General features: G+C 36.7%; 1 protein-coding gene across 1 annotated transcript in view; it reads right to left on the minus strand.

The window, feature by feature from the left end:
• LOC306885654 (CUB and sushi domain-containing protein 3-like) overlaps positions 1-17,162 on the minus strand; it is a 405,244-nt gene that overhangs the window by 9,708 nt on the left and 378,374 nt on the right. The window contains exons 58-63 of the mRNA XM_079442324.1: positions 15,904-16,080; positions 13,703-13,882; positions 10,529-10,702; positions 8,920-9,093; positions 4,834-4,907; positions 2,659-2,770 (exon numbers count right to left, since the gene is read on the minus strand). Of these exons, the coding sequence (XP_079298450.1) occupies positions 2,659-2,770; positions 4,834-4,907; positions 8,920-9,093; positions 10,529-10,702; positions 13,703-13,882; positions 15,904-16,080 (891 nt within the window). The remainder of the gene's footprint in view (positions 1-2,658; positions 2,771-4,833; positions 4,908-8,919; positions 9,094-10,528; positions 10,703-13,702; positions 13,883-15,903; positions 16,081-17,162) is intronic.

A 17,162-nucleotide genomic window follows, 5' to 3' on the forward strand; every position in this document is an offset into this window, starting at 1 on the left:
ATCTTTGACATTAAATTCATATTGTTATTCATGCTCTTTCCTAATATTAAGAGAGATGTAAGGAGATATCAGAGTTTAAAATAATTTATGATTTATAATTATTTTCCCCTCAAATTGTGCAAATACCCAACATGATCACAATTATTCCTTCTTTTCCTAAAAAATAAATGACTTAAATGTATATAATAACTGCATTTGTACATCACACTCACACTACTAATCTATAGCTTTTTGCAGGTCAAACACCTCCCATTGCTATAAATGATATGATACAGTCCACTTGAAGTAAATAAATATATTCTCTGGACAGAGCAAGGCACGAGTAAAAATAAAGAGAAAAGAAACATTATTTCTTTGGAGACGAATCTAGTGGAACGCTAATGGAAAGGACAGCCAGTCATTATCCAATTCTATGTAAAATAAAAGAGGGGAATGAGAAAGATGATTTAGCACTCAGCCTGACTCTGTGAGTAGCCAACTGCTTTGTGTAAACAAAATTACAGAGCGTAATTACAGAATGATCTCGATTATTCTGAGGGAAAAAATGGTGTGATTAGGTGCGAGCACACAAAAGCTGTTTTATCACAGATTTACAATTAAGCGAGGGGAATTGCTGTGTCTTCCTAGCCATCTCATTCTTTAATTTCCTAATTTTTGCAAAACAATGACAGAACTTTGGGGCAGTGGCATGATGCAAAATGTAATTAGCTTTTGAAATGCTTCAACTGAATGGCAATCTGTCTTGTGAAATTGGAGGCCAGCTGTTTTCTCGTACTTCAGCCTGCTTTACCGATGTTGATTTTGGAGCTTCTGTTGGTAAATGGACATAATCCAATCACAAGCCTCGTAGCTCACCATGATAACCCACCAGAGTTGGGTGAATCATCTTCATCCATTTGCGAACACTTACATTAGAAACACTTACAGGGAACGGATTTGAAATTGAACTCAACTGACATAAAAAAGAGCAACCTGTTGGAATTTTAACTAAAGAAACTAAGAATTTTATTTTTATCAAAGTAATGAAAATAGATTATTTAAGGAGGTAGTCTGCTTTAACCCTCTAAGCACACAGATGGACATTTATCACTATGAGATCAGTGATTTGTCAATTGAAGAAGTGAACCAGGGGAGTGTAGTCAGGGTATCACAACTCATATTTATCACCCATGTAATTCAGAAGCAATTCAACTCAAGTGGCCATTGTGTGAGAAACAATCTTCCCCCTTTCAGATAATATGAGACATTTTCAAAGCGATTCTCTTTTAGTATGTACATCATCTGTTCAAATGAACCTCAGAGAAGCAGTACATTGGTCAGATGATTACAGTAGTCTCAGAGTCACCCAAAGGTCTGTTTCACACTGATAGTTTTAGCTATGAGCAATATTCACAGTGTAACTCACACAGTGTCTTCACACTGCTGTGTAAAGGAACTGCAGCTCGATACAGAAAATAAAATGATTTACTATGTGGAGTATTTCCTTTAATAACAATCATAAAGTATAAAATGGTTATCAGCAGTGTGCCACTGAGAATTATGACATCATTGGATGGTTGTGAAATCTAATTTATATGAGGAGGGAGCACACATTTACATCCAAATGGTAGTCAATCTAACAGAAACTACTGCTATTAACATGTATATTCAGTCAGACTAAAAAAAAGTAGCTTCTATAAAGCCCAGACATCTTTTTCTAAACAATAGATGAGTGGTTTACTCTAGTACTTTGTTGCATCATAAAAGCCTATTTAGTTTATTGCAAAAGACTGTTCATAAATACGTTTCTAGTGCATTTTCCACCATATTTTCTGATGTTAATATAAGAACAGAAATAAACTTGTCCTACTCTCTTCAGTGGAATGAATAATTTAGATTTAGTAGCATGTGACGAATGTTGTGAAATGTACATCATTATGAATGTGAACTCACTGGAATTACTGTCATTAGCAGAGCAAAAACATTAATTTTAAAATGCAAGTTAACTGATGTTAACCTTTTGTTTGTGTAATACTTGGCATTTAATAGTTAATTCAAGTTGAACTGGACAGTGTTGTAGTCGAGACCAGTTCAAGGCCAACAGATAGCATAGGGTTGAGTCCACGACAAGACCTAAACTGATGGTCTTGGACTATGAAATAATGGCCTCAGACTCTGACTTGACAGCCAAGACCAAGAGCAAGAAATTATAATCTTGGACTAAGACTTGACAGCCAAGACCAAGTAGCTGGTGTTTCGTATGTGTTTGGCTAATCAGCATACACTTACATCACTGGTAGTTCCAATAGAACTGTTATAGACCCTACTCTGAAATTAGTTCCCCCAAACAGAGTTCCTAGAACTAAATACTTTTCTATTTCCTGTGGTACGAACATGCCAAAAAGCGGGAACTTCCACCAATAGTTCTAGGAACTATAAGAATGTTGCTCTGGTGCAAAAGCCCCTTTTGTCTAAACATGAACTCGACTCTCTTCTGGTCTCAGTTTTAACTTGGACTTGAACGAGCTGTTCTCAACTACAACACTTGTGGACCCATTTATCTGAATCTTAGTTATACAAATACATTTAGCATTGACCTTTATAAATAAGAAACTTTACCCACAAATATAAACTGGTATTTTAACAGATTCCCATGGATGTGTTATAGTGAACACTTACGTATGCACTCCGGTTGGGACCCGCTCCAGGTTAAGTCGGCCTGGCAGAGTCGTGTGGTGGACCCCTGCAGCAGGTGACCAGGCTGACACTGAAAAGACACCATACTTCCAACCTACACAAAACACACACACATCCCATCAGACACTGTGCTCCCATAACTCTCTTCTGGCGGCAGATTAAACACAATATTAAACACCTAATACTTCCAGCTTTTGAATGACAGAGTTTCACTCGAGGACAGATGCTACAAAAGACCGAGACTACAAAGGTGTCGCTCAGAATTTCACATCTTTCAGGTTTCTTCTGCATCGTCGTACACCATCTGCTTCCCAGACTCGCTCTCTTAAAAGCTCAAATGGATGTGTGCTAATGTCGGGTGGATATTCTCATATATGGTACTTACCTACTTTACCTACAGCTAATGCAATCACCAGAACATACACTAAGGAATCCATTGTGACCTTCTTTCCGGGCCACTAGTGATGTAAGCACTTATTTCCATAATATATATGGTAGTGCTCATCATGTGAATGTGGCTACCATATGCTATAATCAGCAAGGTCATGGGACAAAAAAAAAGTGTTGCATATATTCCTATAAGTGGGTTGTGCTTTAGTATACATCTGAGGGAAGTAAATTATTTATGTGCCACCGAGTGGGATGTGGGCTTAGCACATTAATTGATTAACATGTCCCTGCTCACTGTAAACACGGTTGACGATCCATAGACACTGGCGCTTATCTGGGGTGCGTGATATCTCCTCTCACTGACTCCAACATCATTAAGTCCCAGAAAGCAAAAGAGCTTGACTGGCTCCTTTTTCTCGAGGCCAGACAAACGATTTACGAATATAGAAAGGATGATATTTAGCCGTTTCATGAAGCCTCTGCAGGACTTGACCTCTGATACTGTAACGACTTGAATTCTTAATGCCAGCACATCTTGGCGATGAATGCTCTTCCTCAGCAGACTCAGAGTTTCTATTTTTCTCTCCTCACATCTCCTTCAGTTCACCCCTCTGTCCTGCTCCCCTGACAAAACATAATCAGATTCATTTGCACTACTGAGAAGTTGAAGTTTTTTTGCTCTTTTCGAGTGGTTCTCTGGTGGTTATTACATCCATGCATACATTTCACCGCTCCTCAAGTGGTAAAGTCTTGAGAGGTCTTAATAATATTTTGTAGTGGATGGGAGGGAATGGAGGGCCTACACCAAGTAGTTTGTCTGAAGTGTGTTTGAGAAAAGCCATGAATCATTCTTTGAAAATCATTAAAATCGCTTTCATGAAAGAATGAGGGAAGGTCTGAAATCTTTATTTGAAGGCAAACCTGTTCTTTTTAACCATTAATTTGAGGACTAAAGAAACAGCTCATCTAAAAATGACAGTTATTCCAACGGCTGTATTAATTTCTATATCCAGTGAAACTGAAAAGGATCTTTGACACTGATTATTGTTCATACAACTCATGCTCTATACGCCATGTAGTTTCAGGTTGGAATGACATAAGGGATAATATCTGAATAATATGTGATAACAAAATGTTTCATTTTTGATTAACTTTCCTTTAAAAAGCAGTGATTCTCAACGAGGTGGTCGGGGCCAAGATGACTTTAAAGTCTTTAAAATAAAGACAAAACCATTTCTTATTTGAATTCACCCCCTCAATAATTGTTATTTTTATTTGAAGAATTATATAAGTGTGGTTTCTAGACCTGGAAAAGTAATAAATTAACAAAATCTTATCTTAACTCTTTGGGCACTTTAAAAGTTTTTTATAAACACATTTTTCTGGCATCTTTTTTTGGCAAAAAATATTTTACATTAGTCCTTTTCAGTATATCCCAAACATCTAGAAAAAGGTGTTTTGGACAATGGAGGGTTGGAAACCACTGTATAGTATAGTATAGTATAGTATAATATAATATAATAATATATGTGCATGAGTACAATATATAAGTGTAAAAATATATGTATAATATATGAGTGGAAGTTTTGTTTTTTTTGAAAAATAATGTAACTTTTTATATTTAATAATACATTTCAGAGTAGATGGTTTATATTAGTCCTTATTTCTTAGAATTTTAGTTTGCCCCTTTTAGGCTTTAATGAGATCAGCACTCAAGCTGACATGAACTCCACATGTTTTTAATTATATATGTAGTCATCCTGCTACCTTAAAGCCAAAGGTCCTGTTAAGAGAGCCATAACGGGGTGTCCCAGGGGTCTCACAGGTGGTACGAGTTGGCTCTGAGAAAAGAAAGGAAGAAGACAAAACAAATGAATATCCAGTCACACTCTTCTTCTCAGCATCTTCTTATCTGTCACAATTGAGGCAGTTTCTTTTTCACCTCCATAAGAGCATAACAGCATTTCAACTACATCTCCCTTCATGATCCCAAACACATCTCTCAAAGCAGCGTTAAGACTCGGGTTATAGTGATGGTTATGGGGCCTGTGTGTTTATGTAAGTGCTGCAGCAGTGTCGTAACAGTTGTTTTTTTATGGTGGGCTGATGGAGACGCAGCAGGGGGCAGTGTTGCTGCAGCAGTGAATCTGCTACGACACAGCTGTGCTGCTCTGTAATTGGGATGTAGAGCACATTTTTGAGCTGACGCAGAGACCCTTGATTCAATGCAGGCGTGCAAATGACAGGACAACCTGCAAGGCTTACACAACCAACCCCTTTTCCATGCCGTTTTTTAACCGTGGAGCTTCTAATACTGAGTCAGCACACAGAAAATATATGACTGCATTGCCATATTGAGAAGAGAGCTGCAGACAGTGTTCGTGTTGCTTTGATTTTGAAGGAAGCGCCCAGTAGGAGGCCAAATAGTATAAAGTAGAAACTAGAACATCTGATTCACTGACTCGCATCCTTTTTTTTTTTTTTTTAACAAGTATTAGAAATCAGATTGTCACCACCAGAAGATACACTTTTATAAACAGAAATATTTATACACAGACGAAGAACATAATATAATATAATATAATATAATATATTAAAATAAAAGTTGCGTATGCCCAACAATATGATATTGGTTGCATAGTAAAATGAATAATTTTGGTGTCTAAATGTTACTGATTGTTTCATGTTCTTGGTTGCTAATAATGCATTGCACAAAACACACTAAGGACAGCATAAACCTGTCCTCGCCCAAGTGATTGTGTTATTGATGCTTGGGTCATATTTCTTGTACCCTGCATAGTTTAGTTCAAAGTTTTCGAGGATGAGGTCATGTCATCTACCTAATTTGTCAGCTTCTACCAACTGACAGATGAATCTGCAACTGAATGCACATTTTTTTCATCAACAACAAAAGATAACTTTGAAAAATCTCTGATTTTGCTACACCTAACTATGCTAAATTTTAAGGTTAGTTGAATTAGATTTTTTGCATCTGTGCCACTGAACTAGACTACATAGTCAGTGAGAACAGCCAACAGGATTCATTTAATAAGAATTATTATGTATAAATATGTAGTTGCCTTTTAGAGCACTTAATTTCCACCCCCCAACACCCTATAATTCTTTTTCATGGTGTCTTTGAGGGTGTAATATGAGGCCAGGATAATAAACCAATGAAAGTGCTAAATGATTACACCTGCTTTGGGGCCATGGCTGACATCTTCTGTTGGCACAATACACTAAATGCTTAAAAACGCCAATCAGAGCTCATCCAAATCTCCTGCTGGCTGTTCACGGCTCCTCAATAATGGCCTCACAGAGTTGGGACCATTTATTCAATTACTTGCTCAATTAAAAACAATTATCAATGTATTTATTGATGTTAGGAGAAGGACTCCCTCATGGATATATAAACTGAGGGGTTTAATCAGATAAACACTGTACTTAGGGGGACTGTGAGAAGAGTCTTTGTTAATGAGACATGGAGAAATGGATGAAGATAATACAGCCATAAAGCCAGTTCATACACACACTGAAGAAGTAAAAGTGAAAGAAATAATGCATGTATGCATAAATAAACAAATAGAAATACTGTTAGAACTAATTCACAGAACTCTATATTTTAAAAGATAGAAACAATTCTCTGTGAATAATAACTTTGATTCAGTTCACATCAGTCTCTATGGTGTCTCTCGTGATTCAAAAGCACCCTAAAGCAGCTTTACAGAGATCAGTGCCTTAATACCCTCCAGTAAGGGAACCTGGGGTGAAAGTAACAAGGGAAAAATCTGTTGGGGTAGAATGCGAAATAAACCCTGGAAGGAACAAAGACTCAAAACTTGAAGCTTAAGTTACAAACTCATGATTTCACATAGTTTAACTATAGTCAAGCTACCAAAAAATAGTTATCTATAATTAAAATTAGTAAACTAAAAGTCAGAAACAGAAAATGGTAAAAAAAAAAAAAAATTTGACAAGTAAAAGAGATCATATCATCATATCTTCAGAATAATTTATAATCCTGCAAATCAGATCATTTATATTACGTAAACTGTACAAATATCTATATAAACAGTATGCTTCTTATCCAATTTACAATACATGCAGCCAGGGCTTGAAAATGAAAAAAAAGTCAATCGGTTCACTCCGAGCAGAATCGATATTTTAATGTTTCCGTTCCTGCGTTCCTCTGTATTATTACCGTTCCGAAACCGGTTTGAGTAGAAAAAATAACGGTTAATAACGTTATTTTTAAAATTGTCTTTGCCTATAATAAAAAATAATAATGTACAGTGTTTTCTTTACACAAAAAGAAAAAGAAAGAAAAGAAAAAACAGAAAGAGATATCTTAACACGCTGCTCTTAGTCACAGCTAATACAGCATCATCTTTTCTAAATTTTTACGTTTCTAAATGTAGGCTACTAAACAAAAGAAAAAATCTATTAATGCTTTAAAAACATTAAAGTATATTATTAAAGATATTTTAAAATATTTGCTGCATTGTTAAAAAAACGCTACTTGTATAAAATTGCGTTTTGAGGAAAAAAAACATAGGCTAAGTCTAAGTCTAATAGCATTTTATTAGGCTATTATTCAGAAATGATGTAAGTTAGGCTAAAATGCCGGTAAATCAATTTTTTTTACAAACAATATAAACCCAGTTACTAGTTTCTCTCCACAACAAATCCTCTAAACTTATAAAAGGCTATAAAAACGTCAATCCAAAACCACATTAAAGGTGAAACTGATACCTACCTCTCTCACTTGGCACGAATCCAAATGTTTCCATATTCGCAAAGTATCTACTAAAATATTATTTATTATAAGCTTTTACTTTCATCAATGTAAAACATCATCCTTCACATCAGCTATATCAGCACAGTGAGGCGGTGGTCACGCTGAACGCAACAGATCGGACAACGGAGCACTGCAAGCGTTTATACGTTCCTTTAACTGTATTGTATTTTACGAACAGGCTGCAATGTTGCAAAAATATGTCTTTGTGTGCGCGAGGCGCCAGCGCGATATGGCCATACCAACGCTGGATGGTTATACAGATGCAAGACATAATTTAAAACTGTCAAGCTTTTGCAAAACAAATAAAACTGTAAAGCTTTTGCAAAATAAAGAAAACTACTTTCTGCCGTCTCGTTTTCCTTTCCAAGAACGTTGGAATGCGTCACAATGAACCGTATTTCTTTAGTTTTGTTAATCTGTCAATGATTTACGTGAAATATATTTAGTGAATAGACATATATATTCCTTTTTATGTAAGCCTATAGTTTTATTCTGTTTTCTCCGTTCACAGAAGCGCTGCATGTGCGGAAGATCTGTTGAATCCATCTTGCACTATCCTCGGATAAACACTAACGCCGGTGCATTGTCATTGCGACTTACCATGAGTTCACAGCTAAACGCGGATGGGCATTTCACTCGTTGGATGTGTCAGCGTCACAGCGGCTGTGGGAGGGCATCAATTTATTTGGAGTTGCTGTTGCTAAATACTTTTGAGCTTGTTTATGCACTGGGCGACATATAATACCAAAAGGGCTTGTTGTTGTGGGTGGTAATCATAAGACTAAAGCATTATTTGAGGGAAAACTTGAAATTCTAACCACCTAGCTTCTGAACTGAACCATGAAACCATAAAGAGACGAATGACTTAAGTGACCGTAATTGCTTCTCGCTTAGCAGAGTTGGACGGAGTGGTCAGTTTCAGTTGGCTGATTATTTGGTTTTAGCATTATGAGGTTTTGATATACATACTTATAACAATTATTATGGCAGTCTGTTTCACTGGGAATTTAACATATGGTTTAAACAAGCAAACTGTGTCAGCATAATTGATTTACCTATACAGCGAGGCTGGGATCCACTCCAGGTGCCATCAGCCTGGCAAATGCGTGTAGTACTGCCTACTGGGATGTAGGGAGCCATGCAGCTAAATGACACCTCGGACTGGTAGATGAAGCTGCGGCCTTCCCTCGAGCCAAAAGCAGGGACTCCCGGATCTCCACAGAACTTAGCTATAATCACAGAGATCACAAAGAAATACTTTCAGCTAAATCATTCTCAAATGGTTAGTCATGAATGACGCTGAAATTGTGAATACAGCAATGTGAGGAATATTCAAAAAGCTTGTTTATTGAAAAATCTGAAATATACACTGGCTATGGTTCATTCATCACACTCGAAAAGGAAGGTCAAAACAAGCAGATTGCATTGTGGGATGTAGCATCACGCTGTGTGCTCTGATGTATGTATACTGCAGATTTTGGCAAATGTATCTGGTTATCCAGTATTTTTGAGGATCTTATACTCATCAGGGCCACATGGTGAAATATACAGTAAAAACAGTAATATTGTGAAATTATCACAATTTAAATGAACCTTTTTCGATTTGAATATATTTTAAAATGTAATTTCCTGTGAGGGCAAAGCTGAATTTTCAGCAGTGTCACATGCTTCTTTAGAAATAATTCTATTGTGCTGATTTGGTGCTGAAGAAACTTTTCTTAATAGCACTGATGAAACGTTTTTTGTTTTTTTAACCGTATCTAATCTTTTGTAACATGACATGTCTTTAATGTCACTTTTGATCAATTTCATGCATGGTTTCTGAATAAAAGTATTCACTTCTTAAAAAGAAGCATACTGTACAGACCCCAAACGATTACACATTATATACTGCAGGAATAGTACGAATAGTATGCTTTTATGCTTTTCTGAACATATAATATATATAATACTGGGGAAGTCCCAACCCCTGTGGTAAACGTTATCCATTGCCCTGCCACTGTCAGGCAAACAATAGGTCTCTGGAGGGAAAATCAATCACATGGTTGACGTCACCAGCTGACTGATACATCATAAATATGCTGGTCAGACTACTGTGCCTGAGATCTAGCACTACAAACTTGACTTTTCTTGATGAATTATAGATATGCTGTCAAGATATAAAATAAAAGTGGTAAAGAAAGAGAAGGAAAGAAAAAATCAGTACCCTGACAAAGTCAGAAGTATGCTTTCTTTTTTGAGCAAAATATATATATTTTTTTACATTGCCTGCTTTTGCTTCATGTGAGGGCTAAAACAAGGGTACCTTTGTGATAACTAGGCTTTTTAAACTTTAAATTCTCCTACCATGTCTGGAGTTTAGACATCACACAGCATTGTGCTGAAACAGACTGATATCCCACCTTGTCTGGTGTCCTAAACAAATATTACTACCTAATTCAGCAGACCTAATAGATATCAAGACCTATATGTTCACATTCAGTGATGATCCAATGATCAATCAATGTCTGATCATGACTTCCTCGCCAACAGCAAGTAGATAAGTTGCAGACATAAGGCAAGGTGTGAACTTTCTGCTGCTTTTTTGGGAAATGTCGGTTGCAAAAACCCACAGGGATGAAGCAGTCAGTTTGATTAATATTAATAGAGTAGTACAGTACTCACGCAAGCACTGGGGCACCTCACCACTCCATGTACCATTGCCCACACAGGTGAGGATGGCAGGGAAAGAGAGCTCATATCCTGGGGAGCAGCTGTAACTCACGCTGGTGCCCCACTCAAAGTCACGTCCCTCAAGGAGGCCGTTTGAGATGGGTGGAGGAGCTGTGCAGGTAACGGCTAAAGGAAGACGTTAAACAGAGGAGAGTTAAGCTCATACTTAGAATGACATGTCTGATGCAATTAGAATGGAACCAATATAATAGCACATTTGTCTTGATTTCTAGTAAAAATGAGATGTGAAAACCCAAGTCATTAATTGTTTTCTACATAAAATCATCCTTAATACAGTAAAGAACATTCTGTGAAAATGTAACCTTGATATATTTTATATTGACTAAGTAAGACCATGCCAAAGATTTAAATCATAGTGAAATTAATGGTTGAAATCAATCTTTGATGCTTGTTATCTCAATTCGATTTTGAGACTTTAGCTTGGATTTCACAGAGAGTGTCACAAATGTCTAAACACCCTTAAAATAATAAAAATGGCACGTTCCAGGCCTTTTTTCACTTTTAAACAAATGATCAGTGAAAGGAGGTGCTTAACCTTCAGAAAATGCTGATTGTTAGCCTCAGGAGGGCAAAGTAAATATAAAATGAGCTGCATAATTTTCTATTTATTTTGTATGCGGTTTGCAAATTTGTTAGCAAAATTTGAGAAATAAATACAGTTTAAATCCCTATTTGATGTGATTTACTTCTAGCAATAAACATTAAATAAACATAACTCTCCATAGGAGGTAGTTAGTTTGGAATCAAATGTGGTTTGCAGTTAACTTAATTTCCAATAAATTAAAGAAAAATGTTTGTTTGAATACAACACCTCAGGTAACATGGTTACACGTTTCCAATCTTCTTTATGAAACAGTCTAAATGATGTTACATCTTAGATATCAGACACAGGAACATTGCCTTAGTTAATATATTAGCTGTTAAAATATTATTAATATAGAAGACTACATGTGTAAAAAAAAGTGTAGCGTTAAGTGTAGCAGTAACTATAACAGGACTAGCAGTTTTAGTTAGGTAGAGAGATTAATTGCTTCTGCTAACACCACTGAAGTCACTGAATGCTATATCTGTCTTAGAGGCCCCATCTTTTCCAATAACTGCCCGCACAACTCTGTGAGGTAAGTCCTCTTTCCCGGTTATCAGTCCTCAGGTACCACATGAGCCCTTAAAATCAATCACACTCTACCAGACAGGAAGCCAATGGCTTACTCAAACGGGCACTCATGATGACACATGCCCCCATTTATGGTGCAACACCCCAATATGGTGCTCACACACACACACACCCACACCCACACACTTTATACCATGGTAAAGACGGTTAATGCCTGGAAAAACTGTGCTTCGACTGTTTCTTTATGAGTTTTATCGTGTTGCCTTTGCTTCACTCATGTTGATAGAACCAATAAACTTCTAACAAAGCCCATTGTTGTATTATTAATAAGAATCAGTGTTGGCATCCTTTAAAGAGGCCTGGACCAGAATGGAGCTCCTAAGCTAATGAATATTTCATGTAAACCATCTAGAACTGCAGGAAAGAGACAGAAGGGACACACACACACACACACACTCAATGTCAGGATGCTCCCCACACCTGAAGCGTTTGACAGAGGTGGGAGTGGTTCTTTTTTGAGTCGACTCACTTTAGCATGCATGTTAATGGATCAGTTCAGACCGAGGATATGAAGTTCAAGGCTCTTTGGATATGTATGCACAACATGTCCTTTAAGAGACAGGAGGAGGCCGCTGCCTTCAGGAATAAATGAGACATCTGTGTCTATCTAAATGAGCTTTGCAAAATGGCATTCGATGCCAGGGCACTGGTGAGGATCACAAATGCGTAGTCCAAACCTGGAATTCAATTTCATATTACTTTATATATTCCGTACCAGTTCATCTCCTGGCAGTGGGAAGATGACAGGAGTCATTTGTGAAATTAATTACGAGAAATGCAAGGGCTCATAGGTCAAAGCTGATTATAACAATTTGGACAACACAGCCCTTAAGGGGTGAACGCTCAGTCTACAAATGTGTTTGTGTTCCCGTTGTACGACTGTGATTGGTTGATAAAACATGAATGTTTACCGTTCATTGTAGTGCAATCGCACAAGAAAGGATGACCTACAAGGGTGGATAAACATTCCTCCCTTTTTTAGCTCTACATTTCAAACAAGACATCCATCACAATGGGTGAAGACACAAAGCTGGAAGACCTCAACCCACTCTGGGTGAAGCATCTGTGCAGCTAACGCTTGGGGCGGTTGGGGCCAGATGTGCAGATATATCAGTGAGCGAATAATCTTAGGCCTTGCCTTGTGAACAATAAAGCTCTTTGACTATACTAGGCAGAGAAAATGTTAGAGTAATGTGTTAATCTTGGGACGATGAAGCCTGTGGGAGTAATGGGAAATTAAGTAACACTTATAATAAGGTTCAATCTGTCATATTATTGACACATTAAATATCATTATCCTAAATGAATAAATACTGTAAATGTTAATTTGATAATATATATATCATTGTTCAATGTTAATCCATATTTGGTCACAGTCCATTAACAAATGTTCATTTATTCAGTTTAAAATGCTAAATAAATAATAAGTGGTTATCAACCAGGGGGCCGGGGTCCACTGGGGGGCCTCTGGATGAAACTAATGAAAATAAATGTAAATGTTGAACACACCCACAAACACACACAAAAATCAACTTATGAACTGAAATCACATTCATTTGTTCTCCTCAGTAACTCTTTTTATTGAAGAACATACAGAATCGGAGCCTTGTATTTTCTTGAATCGCAAAATGATTAATGGTTTATTATTTTTAATAAATCAACACTCCCAGTTTCTGCTATAAACATGTTAAGCTGTCTTAATTACAGCAGAAATACCACAGGAAATTCTTTAGGATATTGTGTTTGACAACTATTGTCTTTCAAGTCAAAAAAATTGAGAATCAAGCCAGTAAAATTATTGTTCATTGTTATTTCATGATACTTAACACTATAACTAATGTAAACAAATTTAACCTTACCGTCAAATGCTACCACAATTTATTATAACTGTTACTGTTATAATGTTAAAGGATGTTTAAATCAAGTTTTACCTTTACAGAAAGGCACAGGGGCATTCCAAGTACCATTTCCGGTACAAGTGATGGTGGAGAAACTCTCGGTTTCCATTGTGTAGCCAGGCTGGCACATGAAAGTAATGTTTTGTCCAATGGTAAAGTCTTCACCATATCTCAGCCCATTGGCTGGCACTCCTGGGTCTCCACAGTTGATCACTGAAAAGTAAAGATCACAGCTATGATGTTTATAGGCCAAAATGAACTACTGTATTGAGTACAATGCGCTAATAGTTGCTATTTGAGCTAAAAGTCAGGGCAATTTACAATCTGCCAAACAACAGCAGTGTAGATCTTTATTCAATATCTAATGCAACTCATCAGATGGCAATCATAGCTTTTTGTGGCAATGTGATTGAAGCTATCGAAACAAACTTTGGGGAGCCATTTTCACAAATCATCTTTAACAACTCATTTACGCTACAGCATTTTATTAGAAATGATAGATCTTGTTATTATGTAAAGAAATCAATAGTAGCATGCAAGCATGGCTCCCGTCCCACCGGCGTCCCCGAGGTGCAACTTCGAATCAATTCCACAGATCTTTTACAATTATCATTCCTTCCAATGGATAAATAAGAGGAGGTCGGATTGGAATGATGTGAGAAAGAATACAGCGCCACTGGAATTCAGATGAAACAAATTTGTAGTTTTGCACTCTGCTGTGGCTGACAAAACCTCGCTCGATCAGGACATTTATTTAATTATTTCCCCGATGCAACATCTTAATTTCCTCTATTGATTTATGGTGGACCATTACTTATTTGTCACAATTGAGTTGCCATACGTTTTGTGTCTTTTGGAAAAGGACGGAAAATTATGTTTTGTAAAATCCATCAACGGCCTTGCACATAAACATGTCAGATGATGGTGAGAAATGGCTAACGCTAAATGCTAATGTGACTCCTCCCTTGGACACAGCCATGTATCACCGCTTTTGCCCCACTCAATAAACACATGTAGCGCTGCATCAATCAGAGCTGGTTTGGTGCACCGCCCAGATAATTCCAGTCAACAGTATGCAGGGAATACACCCACGTTTAAGGGTGAACGTTTGAGAGCATTAAGGGATGTGATTATGGATGATAATGCCAACTTACCTAGACACATTACGCAGGCTAAGCTGCTTTATTGTGTTGTGTGACTCTTCATCATTACTCAAACAACTACTACTGCGAGAGTTTTTAATCAACTAGATATGTGAGTGTTCCATTACTCACAAAATTGACCTGAAATAGATTCAAATGAAAAAAGCGTGATCCATATGCTAACCATGACCAAAAAAAAAAGCTGGAGCAAATAGCTATTTGGCTACTAGTTAACATCATCAAATAGTCCATTTGACCTAAGAGACACTGATACTTTTAAATTAAATATTACTAAGACACACATTAGTTCATGGAATATTATGTACCTATGAATCATTATAGATTCATGGATTAGACTGTAAAATAAGTTAGTAATTTTTACATAAAAAAGGTAAAATTCTACAGTAAAACATTCTAATTGGTAAGTTACTCACCATAATACATAAATCGTTATGGACAGGCCATTTATGAAGAACACTGATTCATGTAGTTTTCTATTGTTTCATAATGGTGGTTGTCAGTACATTTTAAGGTTACAAAAAAGCAGAATTTGGAAGTTTATACGGTTATAAGTTGTAGAATATACAGATACCACTGTGTCCATGGCAGGGCTATGAAATAATTGATTTATGTATCTAACAGAGCAAAAGTGGAACTATCCTGACCTTTACATCTTCCTCCCTTTGACAAAAGATCATCTTGGAGCGACCTCGGTGAAACCGGATCCTGCAATCCCACTAATTCTGACCCAATTCTTCTAGAAAATGCACTGAAAACTTTCTAACTTTCTGTATTCAAAGGAATGCCAGTTACTCTCATGGTGATGCCTGAATTAAACTTCCATAAAGTTGGTCCTCTGAACTCTCAGCAAGAGGACTTCTCTCTATCAGTCAAGGTCTGTTACCATGACAATACATTTTTAGTACAGATTTACACAAATGAATCCCTCAAGCACATCCGTCATATCACCTCATTACAACCTATAATGAAACACTACTGAGGCCATTTTGGTTTATTCGAAAACAAACAAGCCTTCATTTCTATTTTAAGTTCAACAAATCCCCTGCCGTATCTCACTTGTTTCACACTTACAGGTGCAGTTGGGTGCAGTGCCAGACCAGGTGCCGTTAGCTTGGCATTGCCGTGTGGTGGAACCACTTATCAGGTAACCATCCATACAGGAATAGATGACCGAATGTGAGAAGGTGGTGCCGTCCAGTCGATAAACCCGTCCATTACTGGGAGTCCCAGGGTTACCACACTGCACCGCTGTAGTATTTTAAATACAAAAAACAAAGTATGAAAAGTTGTCACTTAACATTCTTGAGTGAAATTACATGTCACGTTATTTAGTAATTTCATTAGGGACCACAGGGGATAGCTAGGGGTGTCAGTGTTTCTTTTGTCTGCTTTAATTTTGTATCTCAAGGTTTCGTGTTGTCTCTCGTCTCAACTTGTTCCAGTTGTTCACACATGTACCTCATTTCCTTATTTTCCCTTATGTACTATATTGTGACATGTTCCATCATTTTGAGTCACTTTGACCCAGAAACACAAACATTTATGCAAACATACTCTAGTTTAAGGTCAGTAAGATTTTTATTCAGCAAGGATACCATAAAGTGATCAAAACTGGAAGTAAAAACTTGTGTCTTGAAGATTTCTAATTCAAATAAATGCTGTTCTTTTGAACTTTTTATTCATTGTATAATTCTGAAAAAGAAAAAAAAATGCATCATGGTTTCCACATAACATAATAAATACCACAACTTTTCCCAACATAATAATTTCTGATCAAGACTAAAGTAACGAATGCTGAAAATTCAGTTTTGCCATCACATGAATAAATTAGATTGTAAAATGTATTGATATAGAAAACAACTATTTTAGATTGTAATAATATTTCCCAATTTAGCTTTTTTTACTGTATTGATCAAGTAAATGCAGCCTTGTTGAGCAAATCTCACTGACCCCAAATATTTGAACAGTATATGCACTTTCACTTCAACAAATCATTGTTCTATTTAAACGGCTTTGGCGATTTATAATGATCACATACAGTGCCCTCCATAAGTATTGGAACAGTAAAGACAAAATTGCTCTGTTAGCTTGGAGTCAAGACATTTGCAAATATGATTAAAAGATGAATATGAGACAAAACTACAGAATGTCACATTTTATTATTAGCCGTTTCAACACATACATGTTTTACCAAATAAAAAGAACAGTACTTTTAGAGTTCATCCCACTCATTGATGTGAGCATAAGTATTGGGACAGTTGAACATAAGGCAGATATAAAAGATTAAAAGCTATTATTTAGTTGCAGATATCTTGCGCACAATCACAGCA

This window comes from Barbus barbus (assembly GCF_936440315.1).
Source record: "Barbus barbus genome assembly, chromosome: 19".
Taxonomy (NCBI): domain Eukaryota; kingdom Metazoa; phylum Chordata; class Actinopteri; order Cypriniformes; family Cyprinidae; genus Barbus; species Barbus barbus.